The 24874-nt window shown below is 31.9% G+C and overlaps 2 protein-coding genes across 3 annotated transcripts in view; one reads left to right on the top strand and one right to left on the bottom strand.

Moving 5' to 3' along the window:
• The window catches only part of LOC146539587 (adipokinetic hormone/corazonin-related peptide receptor variant I-like), a 40413-nt gene extending 24373 nt beyond the window's left edge, over positions 1–16040 (top strand). For both annotated transcript variants that reach the window (XM_085208305.1, XM_085208306.1), the window contains 5 exons: positions 570–774; positions 5596–5749; positions 10653–10837; positions 11276–11343; positions 14799–16040. In XM_085208305.1, coding sequence (XP_085064431.1) covers positions 570–774; positions 5596–5749; positions 10653–10837; positions 11276–11343; positions 14799–14963 — 777 coding nt within the window. In that variant the 3' untranslated portion in view covers positions 14964–16040. The remainder of the gene's footprint in view (positions 1–569; positions 775–5595; positions 5750–10652; positions 10838–11275; positions 11344–14798) is intronic.
• Positions 16041–18333: 2293 nt separating this feature from the next.
• LOC146539586 (actin-binding Rho-activating protein-like) overlaps positions 18334–24874 on the bottom strand; it is a 29071-nt gene continuing 22530 nt past the window's right edge. Inside the window, exons 4-5 of the mRNA XM_085185143.1 lie at positions 21142–21234; positions 18334–20286 (exon numbers count right to left, since the gene is read on the bottom strand). Of these exons, the coding sequence (XP_085041269.1) occupies positions 20173–20286; positions 21142–21234 (207 nt within the window). The 3' untranslated portion in view covers positions 18334–20172. The remainder of the gene's footprint in view (positions 20287–21141; positions 21235–24874) is intronic.

Raw genomic sequence — 24874 nt, 5'->3', positions numbered from 1 at the left:
ATCCCTTCTTAGTGGATGTCCAGATTACGAAAGTAAACTTTTGTCCAAATTTCACGTTCCTAACATCAGCAGTTACGGCTGTGCGTGCGTCTTACCTCAGTCAGTGAGGACAAGTCCTTTTTATTTATATAGATATGGTAATCGTTGAGAGCTCAACCAGACGCTACCTGGAGACCTATATTCTTTTTATCCTTTCAAAATTACATAGAACATTAAGCAGTAAATCTTTAAATCGGATTTGTCTTTTTGCTTAGAATGATCTACATATATGAGAATATTTGGGGTAGATTAGAAAAAATCATAGTTCTCTCCTTTTTCCTTAACTGCTTCGAATTCGAATTCGAAAAAAATAAATAAAATCTGCTTCACGCTCTATCCTGCACACATTGTAGGCAGAGGGAAACTAGTGTTAAGACACTCCGTTCCCCACTCTCCGCCGAGATTAAGTAAGAATAGTTTCCTCTGTCTACTCCGCTGTAAACTATTATACGCGAGATATAACGTAAAACTATAAAGAAAAAGAAAAGAAAAAGAATTTCTATAGAAATAATATATTTTTTTTGTTATAGAGCCTAGTTTTCCGAGTAATGCACCACCCGACGGTCCCAGAGTTCCAACAATGTGTTTCATTCGAAGCATTCTCCGATCAGCGTCAGGAGTTGGCGTACAACGTCATGTGTCTCCTGGCTATGTACTTCTTACCACTAGTCATTATAACAGTCTGCTATGTTTGCATCTTTTGGGAGATACATACTAACTCCAAGGAAATGTCAGGTAAATATTAAAAATTTTTGATTTAGTATTTTTCTTATTTTCCTCGCTCTGGTAACGAGACAAAGCGCTTCATTGATTTCTGCCACTCAGGAATGCCACCAAAATTCAGCGAAAAGTGGGGTGAAAATTATAGTGTCTCAACTGACTAAACACTAATTAATCAGTGAAATTGAAAAAAATCTTATAGAAACATTTTAATGTACATAAATATGCAATTTTTAAGTCTGTTCAATTATTTAAAGTGTCTTGCTAGGCTTCATTATGACGAAATATTTTAATTTAACACAAAGTTAACGAGGCGTAAGACGTCAACTCCAATTTTCAAATTTTCCATTTCAGTTAGTAAATGAGAACTGTCTTAGAATGCATCAACGCCAACGAAAACTAAATAATTTGTATTCTCTCTTCCATCATTTTAATTATCCTTTTTTATTTATTTTATATATAAGTTTTATAGATAATTTTATGACTAGTTGCTTCCATTATTAATTTCATTAAAATTCACTTTTATAGCTTTACGCTGAATCCTGCACATAGGAGGGCAGGCTAGGAACCTGTTGCTGAGACAATTCGTTACCCATTAAGACACTTCCGTTCCCTAACTCAACACTGCTTTGCCTTGTTACCAAAGCAAAGAAATAAACTATTAGATACTTTATTCCCACGAGTGGAATTCGAATCCACAACCATCACGTTTACAGTCGCACGAGTGTGCCCCTGGGCCACCATAGCCTCCAATTAAAAATAAGCTTTTTTACTGCCCCTCTTTTAATAGCCGATAAATTCGTATAAATGATATTAATGGTAGGATGTAATTAGACTCATAAATTTTAACTGAAAAACCGGCAAAAAATCTTAATTAAATAATGGCCAGTGAGGCCGATCGTGGCGCTGGGGTGCAATAATAAGCTGTAGACGTGCCAGGTTGAGGGTTCGATTTCCTCTCGAAGAAATAAAATATTATTTTTTTTCTAATTAATTAGCTCTAGTATAGAAGCATGCCACTCAACAAGCAATGCCTTCACAATTCGGCAGAAAGTAGGAAGCGTCTTAACACTGGGCTCCCTCTGCCCTGTACCCTGTACCCTGTACCCTGTACCCTGTACCCTGTACCCTGTACCCTGTTACATGGGGAATACAGCAGGGAATACCTGAAGCTGATTATATAAATATTAATGAAACACGAGGCTATCGTAACGTAGTAAAACAGATTCTGATTGCAAATGAGATTCGTGGAATCCTCCAATCGATGGAATGAATTATTTTCTTTTGCCCGCCCTAGTAGACCAAGCAGCTTCAGCTTTTATAGCTTCATCTAAAAATAAACATGGAAAAAATTGAAATAAATAATTATTTCTTTTCTTTCCGTTCTCGTCGTGGTATTTCTTAACATAGATATAATAGTTCCATTTCTCATTTTGTTAGCACCGGCGGTTGCGTTTACATTCTTATCTCAAAGTCAATTCTATAAGTCAAATCGTCTAAGTATGACGATGAGGAGACCACGTGAACTATCTTGGCCTTGTTAATTTTAAGTTTAGTATGTTTTTTAGTTAGCATATTTAACGAAGAAGGTTAAATTAAGTTAAAAAGAATTAAAATTAAAATTTCAACTTAAATATACAATGAGATAAGATAGACATGCGTTTTAATATGATGAAATAAACTAGTGTCTTCTTCCTCCTGGAATTAGTCCCGGCTATTGCCAGGGTCTGCCTTCCTCAACCTACTCCACTTTGCACGGTCTTTTGCGTCCATGAAATAAACTCGTGTATCTAAGGTAAAAGATAAAGTAGGTAAAAACTAGGCACAAAAACTAACAAATTTGATCCCAAGGTCCAAGAATTTAAATTAAATTACCATCAGCCTTTATCAAAGTTTCCTTCGAGACTCTATTATTTATTTTTTGTAAAGATATTTTAGTGAACGCTTACTTTTTAAATCGTTAGGTTTCATTCAAGACCATTTTGGCTGACCTTAAGCTTTATGTAACATAAAGTTTTTTTAGTTAATGATCGTTAATTTTTGCAACCTTGAGGCCGTCTTGGCGTATTGGCAGAAGTGTGACAGTAAACCCGACGGTCGTGGGTTCGATTCTCACTCAGGGGGATTATTAATTAATATTTTCATTTTATTGCTCTGGTGACAAGGCAAACAGTGGCGTTGAGTACCGCCTATCAACATTCAACGAAAAGTGAGACACGGAGTGTCTTAACACTAGATTACCCCGCCTACTTTGCTATTTGAGGAAACTGAAAAAAAGTGTAATATTATCAGCCGAGGCTTACATAAGCTTTCATGTCATAAAATAAAAACGTAACTTTAGAGCTATTTTTCTATGAAAAAACCTTTTATAACGGCAACTTATTACATTTAAGATTGATAGACGATATAAGGGAATAACTGTTTAACGTTCCGCTGAACATGTAGAGCATAGGTGAGTGGATTAGTATATATTATATCACGTGAGTAGGCCAATAATTGGACCAGGGTCAGGGTCTTTAGAAATATTCTCGATTATTCATACAAGTTAAAGATTTATATCTTCTTTTTGTTGTTTAAATATATACTTTTATATAAAACGCCGTCTGCATTTTGACAGTCATATGTCAAACAACATAAATTAATAATATCTCGTCCCGTTACAATTTTTTTGCATACTTTGGAGACGTACTCGTAGATAAGAGATATAATAAAAGCTTCTTAAACCTGGAAAAGGCATCAACAAAAAAAACCTGGCGAGCTCCACTAACTTCTGCCTGGCATTAGCCAATGGTGTGATTGTAACGCGACGGTTGTGGGTTCGATTCCCACTCGAGGAAGTGAAATATTTATTAACGTTTATATTTTTATTTCTTTGCTCTGGTGTCTTAACACTAGGTTCCCTCTGCCTACCCTGCTGTGTGCGGGATACAGCGTGAAGGAAAGGAAAAAGAAACAGGAAATAAAATTAAAAATAAAGAATGTAAATTTGAACGAGGCGGAATTCAGACCGTCTCGTGCGTCTCTTGAATTTTATTTTATATAAAGTAAGTACAGTATATCTATACTAATTCTATACTAATATAATAAAGCGGAAGAGTTTGTTTGTTTGTTTGTTTGTTTGTTTGTTTGAACGATAAGATCTCTGGATCTACTGGATCGATTTATTATGTTTTTGTTTTGTATGAAAGCTGCATTCTTCAGAAGTGCTATAGGCTATATAATATTACATTACACATATATACTAATAAGTTAAAATACTTTCTAATTTGACATGCAATTTATTCTGCCATGTTAATAACAACCGTCGTCGCTACGCGACCGCGTTCGTTGCCGCGTCATTTTGATATTCATCCTTATGAAAATAAATATAATAGTCACTTTTAGCATTTCATCTAGATTGAAATCATATTTCTATAGAAATTATATTCTTATATTTCAAGCAGGCGTAGCCGCGTCCGGGTCCGCTAGTTAAATATAAAACGGGAACCAATATTATTTTAATAAAAAGCGTAATACGCTTGTATTGCTAACCTAATAAAATACTTCACAAAGATGTTGTTATTTTTATCTTTTTTTGCTTGTTCAATTTTATATCGTAAATAGATTTAAAAGCATAATATCTGAAATTCTTGAGGAATACATTTTAACAAAAAAAGGCAGATTTTTTGCTTTAAACTGTAGGCAGAGGGAAGTTAGTGTTCAGATATTCCGTTTCCCACTTTCCACCTATCATAGATAATATTGCATGTTAAATAGAGGTTCAAGGTTGCGCTTTGTCGGTTGACAGAGTGAGAAAACAAAATTTCCGAGTAAGATTGAACCTATAACAGTTTACTGTGTGACGTTTGCGCCACTATGCCACGATGGTTTCAAATATGAGTAAATGCCTCAAGGTGTTCATGTATGCCGCGATATGAAACTTAACGAGAAATATTTCTTGTCAAACTATACAAAATATACGTTTAATTTCACATAGTTAAGGTAAAATCTAAATATTTTAATATATAGGTCGTATGAAGCCTTGAATTTTCAACGGTGAACGTTGCACTTGTTACTTACTTACTTGATTGAAAGCACTTCCCCTTTAAACTAAAATTTTGAAAATTATATTGTTTTCTATAAAATGAAATTAGGTACGGTACGTTTGCGTGTTCGATTCCTGTGCGTGGGAATAACATTATTTAGTAGCGGGGTAGTAACAATATTTGTGGAATTTCAATTCTAAAACTCAAAAATTCAATTTCAACTTTAAAATACCAAATGCAGTCGGAGTATTCAATACCATGAATGCATTTGGTATTTTTTTTAATATAAAACTAACATCAGTGCAGTGTTTTATATCATAGAAACCGATAAAGTTCTCGAGCGGAATTAATGTATTGAATATTCTATTTGTATACTGAAAAGATTAGATTTCCTCGTAAAGGTCATAGTTTATAAAATTTAATTTCCATTTTCATAAAGATAGTTGAACTGAATTAATTTATACATATTGCCATATTAGGTAGCTTGGTTTTGTGAAAACACGTTCGTCCACTTCTATTCCATAGATATCAATAATTTCACATGCTAACTTTAAATTAAATGTCAATATCATTAAAAATATTTTTGCTATATTTTTTTTTATTTATTGCTATAAACATTTGATATTAGAGCAATGCTAACTATATCTACGTATAATTATTTAGTCTGTGGTCAAACATATTGGCGGGAAATGAAAATTTTTGTGTCACATAAAAATTGTTCTTTTAAGTCTTTTGAGTCAAAAAGTAATTTACATTATTAATAAGAAAACATTATTTATATAAATACTAATTAAGTAATATATCTTTATAGATAAATCAGTGCTAAAAGACACAGGTCGTATACAATTGCGAAGATCAGATCAACGTCCATTGGCGCGCGCCAGACGACGCACTCTCCGGATGACGGTCACCATCGTCAGCGTGTTCGCGTGTTGCTGGCTGCCATACGCTACTATGACGTTATGGTAAGTGTTAAATAATATGTTTTTTTAGCTTCACGCTGTATCCCGCACACAGCACGGTGGACAGAGGGAACCTAGTGATCACTTTTTTTCAAGGCATTGCATGTTGAGTGGCGGAACTTATTATACTTAAGTATGTCTTAACAAAGATAACCTAAATCTGAAGGATGTCGCGTCGGTGTTAGACTCCCACCACCCCGCGAACCACTTCCACTCGACTAAAAATAATCGGCCTCACTATGTATTTGTCAAGAAAAATGTAATGAGCACTTACTATTACTTTGGTGATTGGTATACTAGGGTTCCATCTGCCATCTTTGGGTTCCAACATCATTCCAGATTGCTAGTACCATTTTTAATATATTGTAACCTTATGTGCTTATAATGTCCATGTTTAATAATAGAAAAAAAATATCTAAAGTAGCTTAATAAAAGTGTTTAAAAGCACAATAATATTTATTAGACAATTTTCTAAAAATAAAACAGGTTTAAATTTTGCATATATTTTAACCATACCAAATGAATATAGTTACTTAAAGTGCTTAACTATAATGTTAAGTTAGTTCAATTAAATAACAAAGTAAAATTTTAGTTTAACACTTAAACAAAACGTTACGATAAACAGAAATATTAAAAGTTATTATTGACTTTACGCAACTCTATTAAAATCTAATTATCCCAATCGAGTAAACGAACATTTTCAGTAATAAATTTTAAAGTTTCTACGCTATAATGGGCCTCTGCCCCCATTTGAGAAACTTCTAACTTCAAAGTCAACTTCTAACTACGAACGTTTCACATGAATCAGTTGACTACTTTTAGTGCTGTTTATACTTTTATTAATTTAATAATAAATTCGTAAAATAACTGTTTCTAACCACATGTTTTTGAAATCTCATAGCAATATACTCGTAGTACGCAAAACTAACAAGCTGTTAATTAGAGACTACTATTAATTATAGCAATTAAGAAAGTTATAGTAAGCCTAGACTTAATAGGCTATCAAACTTCTTAATCAATGTATCAATCAGTTTTGAAATATGTTACTTAGAATCTAAATAGTCTAGTAATATACATTAGGGATTGAAAAGTTATTTTAACTTAGATTAATCTATCTTACTCTCTCTCTCTCTCTCTCTCTCTCCTGTGCATTATTTGTTCCTATCTGGTGGTGGGGTCTGCTTTCCTCGTGTTTTCTCTCCACTTGACGTGGACGCATGGTGAGCGGAAACGTTGCAGGCGTTCATGTCTCTCTCAATGATATCTGCCCATCTCATCTTCGGTCTTCCTCTTCATTATTTTACATAATGATAATTCTCAAAATAAAATTACTAAATTTAGACATTTTGTAGAAAGAATAAACTATTACTATATCTAATTCGAGGAAATGAAATATTTGAATTTCTTTGTTCTGATGTCGAGGCAACAATGCAATGCCTCCCAGAAATCGGCGGAAATCGGGGAACGGAGTGTCTTAACACTAACTTAGTGTTTCTTTTTAACCCTTCAGTTTTAGCTAAAAAAATAGACAATAAGCTAAAAAGGAATTCAAATACTCTATTTATCTAATTTTTTCATTTGATTTGTAACTGAAGTAGCACGGTAGACAAATTAATCCAATGATACACTGCTTTACGAATTTCGAAACTGAAACTTAAAACTGTTAAGTAACGAAACTCAACGCCGCGTTTTGTCTTGGTTAGAGTGATATAACAAAAATAATTAATAAAAATTCCGTCTGAATAGCCAGTCGCGATTACTCGAGACCACAATGTTATCAAATAGTGTCATGCTCTTATAATGGTCCAACAAACGTATGAATTCCTTTTTGGAATTTAATTTTAATCCTTCTACTTTGAATTACATTCTTTTATTATTAAACGTGAGGTTAAATTCATAGGTTTTAATGGTTGTACAAAAAGTACTCTAACAAAAACGAATTTAATACTTTTAACATTTTTCAAGTGTTATTCCACACGATAAATACTTATTTAGAAAAGGTATAAAATTTGAACATAGCGGGTTTCGAACCCGCGCCTCCTGGAAAACGTCCAGGACCTGGAAACCGACCAGGACCGGTGATAAGAATTTAATACTTTATCACTAAGCTCATTAATATGAATACATTTTTTTTCAGCTTCACACTATATCCCACATCCTGCTAGGTAGGCAGAGGGAACCTAGTGTTAATACACTCTCTTCTTGAACACAATTGAGTGGCGGAGTGAAGAAATACAAATATTATTAAATAATAATTTATTCGCTCGAGTGGGAATCGAATCCATAACCATTGTGTTTTTATTTCAATTATTTGTATATAACATATCAATACGCTTTTTATTGTAGTCTACCTTTCTATTATTCTTTTTACACGCTGTATTCCGCACACAGCAGGGTAGGCAGAGGGAACGTAATGTTAAGACATTCAGTTCCCCACTTTCCGCCGAATTCTGGAGGTGTTGAGTGGCGGAATTCAACGCCGCGCTTTTTTTCCTCTATACCAGTGCGAAGAAATGGAAATATAAACTTAAGTAAATATTTAGTTTCCAGTCAAACCCTTCTGCCTCCGTGCCACGACGGCCTCACCTTTCTATTATAATCTACTTATATAATGTTTAGAATAAGCAGATCTGATTTAGTTTAAAGCCTTCTACTACTGTTTTAGCCTGAGCCTCCCCAGAGGTACTTATAATTTCAAATTTCCAGTATGTCAACGCCTGAAGAAGGTCACTGTATACATATTTATATTGGTAGAGCTTTCTCTATCATATTATATAATATAATACATATTCTATTTACTAGTTACTCGCAAACAGGCAGAATTAAATCCTGTCCTGATGATGCTAAAATGAGTCCAGTCGTGGTGCAGGGACAAGTGTGTGACAGCGCGACACTGATAAAGGCGACAGGTTGTGGGTTCGATATCCACTCGAGAAATAAAATATTTAATGCTTTCATTTCTTCGCTCGTGCGTCAAGGTAATGCGCAATGTTGAATTCCGCCACTCAACACATTATGCTTCCAAAATTCGACGGGAGCGGAGTGTCTTAACACTAAGTTTCCTCTGCCTACCCTGCTACATACGTGAAGCTGAAAAAAAATCTTCACGTAATGTGAAATGTGTATGGAATTTATAAGTTCGGCGCCACATATATCATATGGCTAAGTTTATTTATGTTTGTTCGTGTCAGTGTATAAATGAACTTATTTAGTATTTGCTTTTCCTTTTATGGTGGAAATAGAATCTGTATAATTTACATTTATAGATTTGTTCCTAAAATTTTATTAAGGCAACGAAAGTGTCTGAATGGGAACGGAGTGTCTTAACACTAGGTATCCAGTTTTCGCTGCCTACCCCGCTATGTGCGGGATACAGCGTGAAGTTAGAGATAAATAAATAACTTAATTTGCTAGTAAAAATGAAATGTATTTTTAGTACAATTAAACCTTCAAAGACCTTGAGATCAAAGTCTATTTATTATTTAAAAAAGTCACGTGCTCACGTGGCCTGAAATCCATCCATTGTCCATACAAAAGTGGCAAGAATAAACCAATTTCAATTAAAAACACAATAATTAATTAACCATTCACACCCAATACAATTGTTAATGAAACCTTTGGGTCAATATTGCCTTGACATTTCTACGTATTTGCGTATATTTTTTTAATGTGAACAGAAAATGAATTTTTTCAAGGTTAGTAAAAACGTATTTTAGTAAAAGCTTAAATTTAACAACAGGCTCTAAATATTTTAAAAGAGAATTAATTTGTTCTATTTAGAGTTAATGCGCGGCTTAGAACTCTATAAAAAAATATCTTAAAGGTAAAATTTGGTAAATAATAATCTTTATAAGTACTTATAAATTTGAAAAGAAAAATTCTTACTTGACACTTGATGTTATATAGACAGTCTTTTGGTACGTTAGTATGTTCGTAGTAGTAGGTTCGATTCATGCTCGCATAAATTTTAGTGTAAATAGAGTTTTAGTTTTAGTTCAATTGAAAACTCAGAATAGAAAAAAATATAATATATATATTTTTATGTGATGGTATGTGTTAATGTGCAGTAAATGCGAAAACTCACTTTCCGCCTTTTCCATGACGTAGAAACATATTGAGTAAAACCAATACAAAATAATTTTAAAGATCAAAAGTCGTATTCCACATGACACGACATGACATGACACAACCCTCGCTTATAACCAGAATCTCCTGGTGTCATATACATATGGTATGCGTTGCAATATACCAGATATCACGTTACCGTTGTTATTGACTATTGAACAGACAATAGTGTGCCAACTCATTGGAATCTCAATATCCATTCCACGTATAATTTAATGGTATTATAGGTAAAGGCTTTGAAGTAACAAGGATGTTCTCTTTGTGTTGAAAACAGAAGTATATTATTATACACGATATTGGATTTATTTTAAAAACTGGAATTGTTTCGGAAAATTTTTAAATAAATATTTTTCATTTTAGACCAGTCGGTGTGCAGGGGTTGCGACTGTAAGCTCGACGGTTGTTGTCGAGATTCGAATACCACTCGCGTGAATAAAATATTTAATCTTTTCATTTTGCTCTGGTAACGGTAAAACATAAAACCTTGAGAATTTGGCAGAAAGTAGGGATTTAGTGGGAAAGGAGTGTCTTGACACTAGGTTCCGAAGTTCCCTACCTATGTCCGCAATGCCGTTTGCTAAAAAATATTATCGTCTTACAGTGTGGAATCTCACTAAATAAAGATGTATACATGAATAAAAACTTTTAGCTTTGATTTAAATGTACGGCATATACAAGTTTTTGTTTTTAAAAAAAAAAAATAGTCAAAAAGCTTTTTACACAATTAACTTATTATTAACATTAATTGTAAGGAAATATATATTTTGAATTATTTTTATAGGTACATGCTAGATCGTGAATCAGCAGTTCACGTGTCAGCTCGAGTCCAGGATATTTTCTTCATTATGGCAGTGTCCAACTCCTGCATGGATCCCTTGGTCTACGGTTCTTATACCCTGGACATGAAGACTATCAATAAGAAATTGAAGAGCGTTTTCTGTAGTGGAAACGCGTGTGATACTAATAGTATGTTATTATATTATAATTTAACTTCAATTATAGGTTAGCACCATAACTCGGAGGGATGAAGTATTTTCATTTTTTCGCTTCGGCAACAAAACATAGAGCAGCGTTGAGTTCTCTTATTCCACGCATGCAATGTCACGATAGTTGGGCGGTGCGTGGGGAACGGAATGTCTTAAAAATCTTGTCTGGTCTTAATTCTAGGTTCCCTCAACTTTCTCTGTTATTTGTGGCACGTCACGTACTACATGTACACAAGAAACATTTGATATCATAATTTAATATCACATTCACAAGTAAAAAAGTAGATATTTGGACAAAAAAGAATAGAATAGTATTTAATTGCCAAAAATTTTTCCTTATCAGGATTTGTATCCGCTATGTTTCATATCTCTACGTGTTTCTATCAATATGATATAGTGTCATTTTATTCTGTTACAGAAATATTGACAGGACAAGAACATTTCAGCTGCAAAGTGACCACAAAAGAAATAATCCGACCGATAAGCGTGAGTTTATTTAATTTATGAAAGTTTCTTGTTATATATTAGATACTGTTATGAAAACGTGATAATTTTCTTGTGAATTGGAGAACGGGATGTTATTCGAACGTGATTGGTATGTTACCGACAAACTGTATAATTAGGTATTCTATATAATAACCTGGTAATGTATGAAATATTATTTATTTCATATTTTGCCCAGGTATTCTATATAATAGCATCCAGGAACCTATGTATAAGACGAGAGCAAAGAAGGGAGGACGTGCGAACAAGTAGGCAATAAACTTGTTACGACTTGAAAATTTATGTTATGAAAAAAAAACACAATGCCTCCAAAATTCGGCAGAAAGTGGGGAACGGAGTGTTTTACACTAGGTTCCCTTTGCCTACCCTGCTGTGTGCGGGATACAGCGTGAAGCTGATTTTTTCATGAAATGAAATTTTCTACTAATATCCATATATACTAACGCTACCGTAGTTTAATCTATAGCTCGAATACCGATATCTATTCACTTTACACGTTGCCGATGGAAGAGCAGTTACTTTATACAATCCCCAAGAATTTTATTCATTATCTAGGCAAAGTGTAATATTCATATTAGTTCATACATTGAATGGACGCCGCCTGGGGTATCTATGGAATATTAATATTGTTTATTTATATATGACTAGCGGACGCGCGCAGCTTCGCTTGCTTATTTAGAGGTGAATTCTAATAAACCACGAAACATGTGTTCAATGAAAGATTTTAGAGTCTAAATTTAAAAGTATATTAAAATCGGTGGCGGTTTAAAGATTTTTCCATACAAACTTTCAACCCCTTATTTGCACCCTTAGGGGGTGAATTCTAAAAAACGATGAAACACGTATTCAATTAAATACTTTTAAAAATCTAAATTTCAAAGTTTATAAAAATCGGTTCCGATTTAATTTTTTTCCCATACAAACTTTCATCCCCTATTTCACCCCTTTAAGGTTAAAATTTTTCAAAATCCCTTCTTAGTGAATGTCCAGATTATAAAAGTAAACTTTTGTCCAAATTTCACATTTCTACGCACAGCGGTTACGGCTGTGCGTGCGTCTTACCTCAGTCAGTGAGGACAAGTCCTTTTATATATGTCGGAATTTGTAGTACTGAGGTGCTTCCGGAACGCCAGCGCCATCTGTTGGCGCTCGACAGAGTTAGTGTTATGCATTGGTATGGAAGGGGCGAGTCGAAGCGTGGCCGACGGACATCGACTCACTTTGTGTTTGGCGGTCGGCCGGTGCAGACGACACTGAAACTGTCCCGCGTTCCGTGCTGTGTATCTACCTACTGGGATAGCGGTAGCTGCTTTCTTGTGAATTGGTTACGGTGTTGTAATTAATTCGTAATATCACAAATTATGTTTACTCGTGCCAACATTATCCACGGAAGCCCACAGTAGATCGGGTACTCAAAAACTATGTGCGAGGGAAATCCACCCAACTCCGACATATATATAGATATTGTTAGAAATCGGATGCGATTAGCGTTTTTAAAATAAACACTATAAAAACACATACTGTCTATATGTTTATAACGTACTCGGACAGAGGTTCCACGTAATTACAATAAGCGACATGTACCACCCAAGAACAATACTACACACTAGATCCTCCCAATCAGGGCTTCCGCCTACAAGCAACTGTTCCCGTTTGACACAATTCCACTGCTTTTATTGTCTTTTTCATCTAAATCTACCCCCTTTTACACGAGTACGCTAACAATATACTATTATTATTTATTTTATACTTTCTTGAGGTACTGTATAAAATGCCGTAGTTATATAGATTGCCGGTAACGTGTCTGCTAAATGCGTAGGTCGAATTGTTATATTAAAGGCATATTTGTTCTGAACATTTGTTTATATAGACTTTTAGATGAAACGTGATGTTTTAGTAAGTATTAGTAGCGTCCACTGCGTCTAACGACTTATTAGAAGTAAAATAATATTTCTCTAGTAAATACAGACAAAACTTAAAGTCAAAGGTCACTTAGAGTCAAGACACTCTGTTCTCCTATTTCGCACTGTTAGTAGATATTGCTTTTACACTTTAGCAGAAGTAGTAAATAAAGGCCCGTCGTGGCAACTGGGCACGAATGAAACAGATCGTGGGTTCGATTACCACTCGAGATAATTAAACATTAAATATTTTCATTTCAAAAAATTTAACTAACCATCGCGTTTACAGACATAAAATAAAATACGATGGTTTTAAATAAAAAAAAGATATAATTTTAATAAAGTGTCGAATAATATTATATAAATTTTCTAGAAAATAATAAATAAAATACAGTTTCTTAGAACTCGTCATTGAATATTAGTGTACGCCATAAGTTTGGGACCGCAATTCGTATTGACAATTTTCCACAAAATATTAATATTTTTCATTATACTATTATTTAAATATCTTATATAGCCACTACGAATATAAATATATATAAATCTTAATATTAAACGTCGGATTAAATCAGTTGAATATAATGCATACCTTTCATTCAAAATTGATGCTTAAATTTTAAATTTCTATACGAATATGAGTACAATATTAAAATATGATTTAAAGGAATCGGCAAACAGTTTTAAGTCGACCCCACTTTGAACTTTTGATTGGAAACTTATAAGCAAATATCGGAATAATAAGCGTATTTGATTCTATTTTCTTGTTTATTGTTTTCTTAGGATAGTTTGTATGGGATTATTGATTCAGGTTAACATGGCCTATATATCTGTTATTGAGCTTTCTCTATTGAAATACATGGAGAAGTTTGAGCTTGTCTGACCGAATGTGAAATTGAAATTTAGGTGTAGCAATTCTTATATTGAAACTACGTAAGCGCGGCGTTAAGTTCCGCCACTCAATTCACAATGAATTCACCGGAGAGTAGGAAACGAAAGAGTTTTGATGGGAACGAAGTGTTTTAACACTTGCCCCCAGGTTTACGAGGTTTAGGACTACACAAAAAAAATATACATATGTCTCACCATTCATTTTACAAATGGACGAAAAGTATAAAAGAGAATAAATAATAAAATATTTATTCTACATAAATCGTATAATGCGTTAATCTTTAGGTGTATTAATAAATATCTATTGATTGTCCCTTTTAAAAACATATCATTTAAAAAATAAAATATACTCCTTATAACTATAAATTTCTCCAATTTTTGCATGAAAATCTTAGGTAGGATTTTACACATGTATATTACCATAGTCTCGATCTGTTATCATTTTATAACGTAAAAGAACCCCTAGAGAATTAATATTTGAAATGTAACAACAAAGAAAAACAGGAAACAACAAAAAACGCGATTTCCCTTATTTATTTACACAATGAAATTCTTCCAACGTTCTTTCAACCACAAAAAAGGAACTTTGAACCTTTTTAACCCCGTAAAGTTGAATTATAACATATAAATAATATGAATTCCTTTCAGAAATATTCAAAATGTCGTCGGCACTACGACGTAGCATTCCAAGAGAGTTCAATGATAGCGAGCGCTAACTCCGACCCTGTGCCAAGTTGGAGTGAAAATATAAAATTGAAGCCAAGTAAAGTTTGTGATGTGTTTACTTTGCAGGCTAAGAAGGATCTTGTGTAAAACTTTATATATTTAAGTGTTAATTTAATATGGTAGAAAATGGGGAACGGAGTGACATAACACTGGGTTCCATCTGCCTGCTCTACTGTGTGACTGTAAAAATATTATAAATAATATAGATCTCTTAGAAAAGTGACAATTTCATATCGGGAGAGATATTGTACGTATAAGTTAATTGACATTTCTGTCTTATCTATTGTATTTTGCCTAATAACTTTTGAGTTGTGAACATAATTAATATTTGTCTTCAAATAAGTCAACAGGAAGTTTGTAACAGTAAGGACAAAAGTACTGCATAAATACGATGTAGCCTTGTAAAATAATTGTATTCAGGTTGATTTTTATATTTATCTTTTTTATAAATTGTTATTGGTTTTTCATTTTTACGCTCTATCATGTAGAAAGCAGGGTAGGGTGGAGGGAACCTGGTCACCTAGTGTTAGGACACTTTCCCCATTTAGACGCTTTCGTTTTCCACCGAATTCTTGAGGCATTCTGTGTTGGGTGGCGGAAATTACCAGAGCGAAGAAATCAAAATAATAAATATTTCATTCTCCCGAGTGGGAATCAAACACACATCCATCACTTTTACAGTCGCACGTTTGTGCCCTTGAATCTATAGATGATCTCTAATTTAAAAATTGTATAGATTTTTGTGTAGAACTCTACAAAAAAATACGAAAGCCAAAATTTATAATAAAAAATATTAAGTTATAAACTCAGTTGTATTCTCTAATGAAATAAATAGAGATTACTTTTTTATTTATTTTTTTCACTTTGAAATGGTATTAAATGGATATAGTAAAAAAATAAGCAACAGATTTAGCAGGTTTACATTCTAAGCCGACGATATATCATTTAAATTAAACCTATAGTTTGTTCCCTGGTGTCGTCTATAATATTGTGTAAATAATTTTAACTGGAGAATATTATTTACTTACTTATCTATGTTGGTTATTAGAGACGTTTGTATAGGATAAATAAATTTAGGTCTCAGTGTATTAACTTATTGTTTTTAAATGATAGTTGTTTTGTATACTATGTATTTGTAAAAATGTTACATTTATATTTTATTGTAAGAAATAAAAATATTTTTGTATTATATGGCAGTTTATTTTTGGTCCTTATTTAAATCGAAAGTAACAAGTGTATTATATATTTTTTCAATGATTTTGGTTCGATTTTTGTTTAGTATTTTTTTATAATAATATAAATTAGCTTATAAAAGCTGTTCAGAGCATAAATCAATAACTCTGTTAGTCCATTTATTTTTAATTAAAATTTATTAATCAGCTTCACACTGTTTAAAATTCCGTCCCCCTCTTTCCGCCGACCTTTTGGAGGCATTGCGTGTTGAGAGTCGGAACTCAACGACGGGTTTTTGTCTTGGTGATAGAGTGAATAATTGAAAATATTAATAAATAATAATCTCAACGTGTGAGGATCGAATCCACAAACGTCTTGTCGTTAAACGTCAGCCAAAAAGTAGAGAAAATGGCGTAAATTATATTTAAATATCAAGTCTGGTTGTGCATTTTTATTGAGAAGTCATATAGAAATATATTTCAAAACGTACAAAAGTTTCAGCTTGAATAAGTTTAGTGAAATTTTAATAATAGAAAAAAATTCGTTATATCAAATTCGAAAAAATGTTAACGGCGCTAAATATATGACAGCCATGAATTTATTCAATTAAAACCTTAATATTAGACTTTTTCAATAAAACATGAAGGGTGAGTTATAAGGGTAAGCGAAGGTTATGGGTTCGATTCCTGCTCGAAATTAATTCAATTAATTCTAGAACTGGAATGTCTCCATCCAATTTTAGAAGAAATTGAAAATCAAATTTAGCATAAAGAAATTAAATAGAATCATGAGTGTGGATCGGTTTTCTTTAAACTTGCTAATGCTCTCATTACTTAAATATAATGTACGTAATTAAATTATTAACTAATTAATGTGGAATTTTAAACCAGAATCACTATCCTTAAGTCACAGGTTGCTCATATTCCACATAAGACTTATCTGAATATATTGGAATTTACAACGAGACAAGAAGATGTAAAGTATATATTATATACCACTTATGTATTCATGTAGGATAAAGATGTAAGCATAACTCAATCAACCCTCTCTGAATATCCTACCGCTTTTGTCATGTAAAATTGACTTTATTGACCTTTTTGTTTGTAGGCATAATAAATAGTATGTACGGGTTATAAAGAATGAGTAAAAAGTTCAATGAAATACGTGAATTGTACATAATCTAAGAAATATATCCCGAACATATGTAGAAGGGTAGGCAGAGGGAACCTAATTTTAGGACACTTCATTCTCATGAAGATATTTCGTTACCAGAGCGAGAAAATGAAAATATTTTAAATAAGTTTCTATAAAAGAAATTTCGGGTTAAAAGCTATTTCCTCACGTAAAAGTATGAATTTAGAGTGAGAGAAGACTTATCTATATATGTACGTGAAACAAAAAAACAGAATTTTATAATGCATGAATAAATTCAATTGAATAAGAAAGGTATTTTCTTTCAAATAAAGCATTTATTTCTATATACATATATGTATTAACCTTAGGTATTATCCTTAAATATTCTTACTGTGAATGACACGTTTCCCTTTACAAAGAGGAAATTAAAAAATGGAAAGTTATGCAGCACTCTTACGTAGAATTTTTAACAAACTCAAACAATTTGTAATTCAAAGGTTTTCAACTGAAAATAACAAATTTATGAACTATTTTTCGCTTTGCTAAAAATGTATAGACATGAAATATTTCGACTAGTGACAACTGACAATACGAGTTTATTTAAATTTTCACCTATATATCAGTAAGAAAATATTTTAAAAAATCGGAAAAAAATAAAAAACCCAAGTCTTTTATGCAATAAGTTTATTATTTAATTTTAATAAAGAAGATATTACTACTAATAAGTACGATAATGTCGTCATGTGGATTTAAGTTACAAAATAAATGTAGGTATCATCATAAATAACATTTACAATATCAATTGTATAAAAAAAATAGTTTCTTGACATCTTTTTAAAATTTCAATATATAACGGCGTAAATTAATGGACATTATCCACTTCCTTTGTCCCAATAAAGACAAAAGACAGACTAATATCTAGTATTTCCTAAATCCTAAAAATTATAGTAAAATTACGACTAGAATTTTTCAACTAAATGGCCTTTTGCTTTCATTTTTTTTACACGCAAAATTTAATCAATAGTACAACAAAAATTTTATTTTATTACATTTTCTTCTATACAATTAATTTGTTATATTTACAACGTTTTTTTCCTAAATATTTAGTTACAATGTTACAATTAATTTTAGTATACACCGATTTTTAATAAATCAAATAATTAAAAACAAACACTACTATAGGTCCCTTCTTTTCATTACATCTTTCTACGAGCTAATATCTAGTTTGACGCTTTAAAACGAAATGTGTGTGTGTATAGATTCATTTTAACAATAAACTTTTCAGTGGAAAATGCTAATAATATTGACATAGCTATTGAGATATATTAATATCTTTGGCGTGATTCACACCAACAAGGAAGTTCTTTGAAATCTATAGATTAATATTTGTTATACAATTTTAGATTTTATTATAAACGTAATAAGATTTGCTTGCTTTAATACACAGTTAGTAAGAAATATTCTATTTTCAATATATTGCATTGAAAAATATATTCTACTAGCGGCCCGCTCGCGGTTACACCCGCGTGAACTATGTTATTATTAATTTCTGTCTCCATGACTACGTCGTAGTGACGTCTATGCAAAATTTGAGACTCGTAACATTTGTAGTAACGAAGTTTCATACAAACTTTCGACCCCAAAAACAACCCCTTAGAAGTCGAATATTGCGAATTCCCGTCTTAGCGAGCACCTACGTCCTATAAGTAACTCCTATGCAAAATTTGAGATTCCTAGCACTCGTAGTTTCTGAGATTTCGTGATGAGTGAGTGACCTTTCGATTTTATATATATAGATTAGATATCTGGTACTCCTATGAAACAAGAAGATCAAAACACGAAGTTCACCATTCGTCACTTAATAAACGTCCAAATAATAAAAAGTATCAGCTTAATAATATATAACAAATAATAAATAAATAATACCATTCTAAATAGCCTCCTAAAAGTAAATAAATTTGCCTCAAATCGACATTAAATGATTTTGATTTCTCTTAGAACTGTTATGTCATTTTTTCCAAAATTCAATGAAATGCCAACATAAAAAAAAATGCGGAAGTTTGGTCCGAGAAAATTGACTTTTGAAAAATTGAAATTGATTCTAGACGTCTGTATTGAAACTCCCCGATAAATTGAATTAAATTTTTTAAATTAGATGAAAAATCCTTCAATACAATTGTTTTCAGTTACATACAAAATAATAGATATTTTAGAGACAAATGATATTTTTGCATATTAAAAAATAAATAAATATGAAATTAGTATTATTTATATATTTTTTGCTAATGTTATTTCACGTCATTCTGATTGCATATTTGTATGTGTTTCTAAGTTCAAGTTTCCCACTAGATTAGACAATCCTAGAATTATTTAGTATATGGATGGGTGTCTAAAGTTTGAGCCGGTACAATCCGTCATCAATGACTTTGTCATTATAATTGAGGCTAATCTACTGAATATAAACATAATATAATAAGATTCTCAGTCTAGACATTCATTGATATAGAAAATGTTACCAGAATCATAGATATTGAATTGAATTTGATTTAAGCTATAGATTATAGGTTTACTAATAAATATACACTGTGGTTAAATAGGCGGATTAAATTGAAGAAAAATAAATTATTAAACTTGTTATATATGAAGTTTACAACTTTATAATGGAAAAACAATTAATTTCTTGTTTCGATCAATTATTATTTGGAAATAAATTGGAAAATTTAAATAAAATGGAAGGAAAACAAAACAATTGATAAAACTTGATACATTATTAAGATTATTTTTAGATGTTATACACGTGCCTATACAACGAGATAGTACGCCTATTAGATACTTTGATTTCTTATATTAAGAAGTATTAAATAATAATTTATTAATTATTTTTTCTTATGAATGTTTTAAAATTTAATATCATATTCTATAATTTAATTATAGCAAAACTGAGCACAATTGTGCAGCTTTAATTCACGTTAAATATATTTTATTCAATTTAGTTAGGCATAGGTGACACAGATCGTCGTGCTTGTAAAGCCTTATTGTTACAGTATTGTCTTATATCGTCGATAGGCTGCATTAAAAATACAGGAACGTCGTCATCTCGTTTCTGAAAAAGAAGTAATAATATCAATAAAAATTACATCGTTTATTGCTAGAAGAAATAATTTTTTCTTGTCAGCTTCACACCTGCATAGCTCATGAATACAGAGAGATCAGAGAACCCAGTGTCACTGTCCTCCAATTCCCTTCAGAATTTAAAACATTGGGTGTTTTTATGTTTAGAGCTAAAATGTCAATATTATTTAAAAATAATTCGCCGAGTGGATATCGTCGCTCGAATTCACAACCATCACGATTCTTCAGGATCCAGGATTTCTCCTGCGTCACGACGGCCATGAGAAAATTAATATATTAATGTAAAAATAGAACCTCCACAAAATATTATACTGTGCCAGTGACCGACTTTCCCTTTTCATCATGAAATAATAAATTATTTTTTAAATAGTTAGGACAAAGCTATAAATCTTATCGTTGCGATGGTTTTATATTTAGTTTAGTGGGAGGTAGAGTGATTATGATATATTTTTTATCATATTAGGCCGTTCGTTATGGCTCAGCGGGACGGCGTGTATCCTACTGTAAATAAGGCGATCGTGGGTTTGATTCAAGGAATTCATTCTATTTAAATTACTTTAATTTCCTATTAGGTGAAGTACGACGTTGAGTTTTGCTATTCAAGTTGCAATTTCTTCAAAATTAGGCGAAAAGAGGAAAGCGAAACGGAAAATGGAAAAAAAAGTGTATAGATTTTTTTTATATACATTTATTAAAAAATGTAGTGTAAAGAAAATTCGTTCTGTACTTTTAGTTAATTTTTAAGGTATCTTAGATGGCGTAACTCAACTATATTATAACTTATAAATAAATAATTAATTCCTTAGTTTTAAATACAAAAATGTACCTGAAAAAGTACTTCTCCTTCGAAGAAAGTCAATTGATACTTTCTAGTTCGCAGCAAGATGCCGACGAGCTTATCCGAGATTACTGTGTAGATCTGAAAGAAGATTTTACTTGAAGATTAATGTTCTAAGCGCTGAGTGCACCAAAAAAACACAAATAAAAAAAATGAGTTATGAGTATAATAAAATGAGTGATTAGCTTTTAAAATAAATAACATTAACATTATTATTTTTAAAATCCCACTTTCCCTGCACAGAACAGTGTAGGCGGAAAAAACCTAGTGTCAAGACACTCTGTACCATGCTTCCCGCCGAATTTCCGAGATATTGCGTGTTGAATGGTGAAGCTCAACGCCGCGTTTTACGCAGTACGTAACGAAGAAGTAAAAATATTAATAAATAATAATTTATTTCCCGAGTGAGAATCGAACCCATAACTATCGCATTAACAGTTATATGCTTGTGGCACTGCGCCACAACGAGGTCAACAAAACCAAATGATCATGGAATGATGAATTGTGATTGGTCTGGCATTTGCACTGCTGTCTCTAATATGGATACTAAAATTAAACCGACCCTGAATTGGTTTTTAAGATTATATCGATAATCGATAGCGAGAAAAGAAATGGTATAATTTAATATTTATATTATCGTTTTTATATTTTAAACGTGCCAGAAGTTAAAAAAATATTTTTATTCTATTTACATCCACAAATCAAAACACATTTTAAACAAATTAAAACTTCACAGACGACTTAAAAAAATATTTATAATCTATATCCGTCCATCCATGGCATAACATCTAAAATTACCGCCAAAAGTCAATATTTGTGACATATTAAACGTCAAACGACATTGAACCGGGCGCGGGCTGTCAGTCATAAGCACATAGGAAACGCGGGATTATTTTCGGCCAGCCGTTCCCGTTTCCATATTCGGTCGCGTCCATATGTTTATGTTGCTAATTACGAGCGTCGGTCATTAGTATACGAATGCCAAGTTTAATTCTTGGCCGACACTGGCCGACGGCCGTGACGGCAAGAATGTCGTGACGTAGACGGTAGCGGTTATAATACTTTTAGATGGTTTTATGTTCGTGTTTGTCAGACGCTGTCCGTTGCACCGGAAGTTGGTCGTTTGGTCGTGTTTATAATGATTTCTTGATTTTTTTATGTATTTTTTTTATTCAGCATTTCCAGGGTAAATATCTTGCTTACATTCTTTGCTAATTAGTGCTGCTCTTTATCTTTCCAGGATATATACAATAAACAGAAAAAGTGAACGATATTATTTTTATTTTTTCTGAGTAGATTGAAACACTGAGACCACCACACCAGAAATTTTTCACGACTGTTTTTTTTTATTGCACGACATTTTTCAGCTTCACGCTGTATCCCGCACGTAGCAGGGTTAGTGTTAAGATACTCCACTCTCCACTTTCCGTCCATTTCTGCAGGCATTGTGTCTTAAATGGTGGACACCAGAGCGAAGAAATGAAAATATTAAATCAATTAATAAATTCGTAGTAATGTAATTATCTTTATCCATAAAAAATATTTCTGCATTGACATAGACGTCAAGTTATTATATAGTAATATTCCAATAAAGTTGAAATACACTCCACATTTAACACCTACAGAAACACTATACAAAAACACTAAATTAATGAACATAAAACAGTTACACAACTACACTACATGTATACTCATTCGAAAAATCTTAGATGGAAGTGTTCACACGGAGATTGCGTTCGAGATTAAAGGCAATCAGAACCAACATCACAGACGAGCGCATAATTTGATATTACAAAAGACACGTACTAAATATGGGGGCAAACTAATAACTTTTCAGGGAGTGATGCTATTTAATGGTTTACCGCAAGCGATTAGAAATTGTAAGTCGTTTGATGAGTTTAGGTCCGGGCTTCGCGCGTCCGTGCTTAGCGATCATTCTCTTCTTAAGAGGTGAATGATGGCTGGGCAATGGGCGTGGATGAGGTTTGGATTTGGATCCATTGGATGACGGTTTTGTTTTGTTTTGTATGTTTTTATTAGTAATTAGTAGTACTTATATGTTAACTTTTATTCACATTTTATTTTTACCTAATATTTACATTTTTATTCTAACTTTATATTTAGATTTTATTTTTACCTAATGTTTACATTTTTATGTTAACTTTATATTTACATTTTATTTTTTACCAAATTTTTACAGTTTTATGTTAACTTTATATTTAGATTTTATTTTTACCTAATGTTTACATTTTTATGTTAACTTTATATTTACATTTTATTTTTACTATCAGCTTTGTTCACTAATGCCTTTTTATATTATATAATATTTCTTTTATTTAATTTCTCATGTAAATGACATCGTCGTAATGAGAATAAAGATCTTTAAACAGAAATACAACTTTTCAACGCGTTTCAAATTTGCAAGTATCACATTTCAGCATTTCTGCTAAGAAATTTCTCTTCTGAAAGTTTGTAGTCAGCTCTTTCGAATGTAGTATTTGACAGGTAATGGATTCTGTCTGTCTTGCTTGAGCAAGCTCATATTGAAAGTACAACGTTACTTGAGGTTGAGGTTATTGGTTTCTACCAATGCTTCAATGTAATTAAGATTAAAAATGGGCAGGTGGCAAAAAAGGATTTATTTCAGGAGAAAATCAATTTAAAACTTTCAAAGTAATAGTAGTAGTTTTAATTAAAAAAAATAATTGCATTAGACGAATTAGGTTATACTTTAATAGAAATTAAAGGGAACGGAGTGTCTTAACTGGTTTTCTCTACCTTAGCTGCTCTGTGCGGGTTCCAGCGTGAAGATAAAAAAATAAATAAAATTAACTTACAACAGAAAGTATCAAACTTGTTAACACTAACTGCTATTGCTTCAATTTTGAAGAACACTAAAATTATAGATTTATCATTATGAATAATATAAAATAACTGACGTAATAAATTGAATTAATATTAAGGAGAATTGTTTTAACGTGAATATTCCCTGAAGTTGTCTCCGCGTTCAAACCCTTTAGGCCTCTTTAAACTTAAATGTTCTTCGAAATGCTCTTTAAAATAATTGTCCTATGAAATATTAAATATTATATTGTAAAAATATTTATAGGAAATGAATTTCAAATAAAAAAATCATCGAATTGATAACCTCCTCCTTTTACAGAAATCGGTTCATTATATAGTTTTGTTGTTTTAAGTTACCCCCCAATTTCGAGGACTTAAATGGAGGAAATCAACACTCACTTTATCTTGTTACCAGAGCAATGAAAGTAAAATAACTGCTCCAAGTGGGAATCAAACCCAAAACTGTCGTGCTTACAGTCAGACAGTCAGTTACTACTTGGATTGCTAGAACACTTGAAAAATGATTCAATGTTTAGACAATAAAATTTAAGTATATTGCATAAAACGATTGATTTTCGTTATTCATTACAAGAAAAATAAATAAAAGAAACTGACATCAAATACAAATTAAATATTAGATTATTTTGAATCAGATTAAACTAAGTAAATATTTAAAAAAGTATTATGAACGTCTTGTGATATTATTTTTTTATGTCATTTCTTTTTATCTAACATATTGAGTTTATATTTATTTTTTATATTACTAGATAGTAAGAAACTATGAACCATATTTATTTTGTGCCCTCGCTACAAGTTCTTTTTAATATAGCTAAGATTAAAAGCTTAGAAGGTCTGTGAAGATGTTTTTTTTTGTTTT

Source organism: Heliconius melpomene, chromosome 4 (genome assembly GCF_056956725.1).
Source record: "Heliconius melpomene rosina isolate 202511_hmr_F chromosome 4, ASM5695672v1, whole genome shotgun sequence".
Taxonomy (NCBI): domain Eukaryota; kingdom Metazoa; phylum Arthropoda; class Insecta; order Lepidoptera; family Nymphalidae; genus Heliconius; species Heliconius melpomene.
The sequence above is the reverse complement of the archived record's forward strand: the minus strand, read 5'-3'. Positions and strand labels throughout refer to the sequence as shown.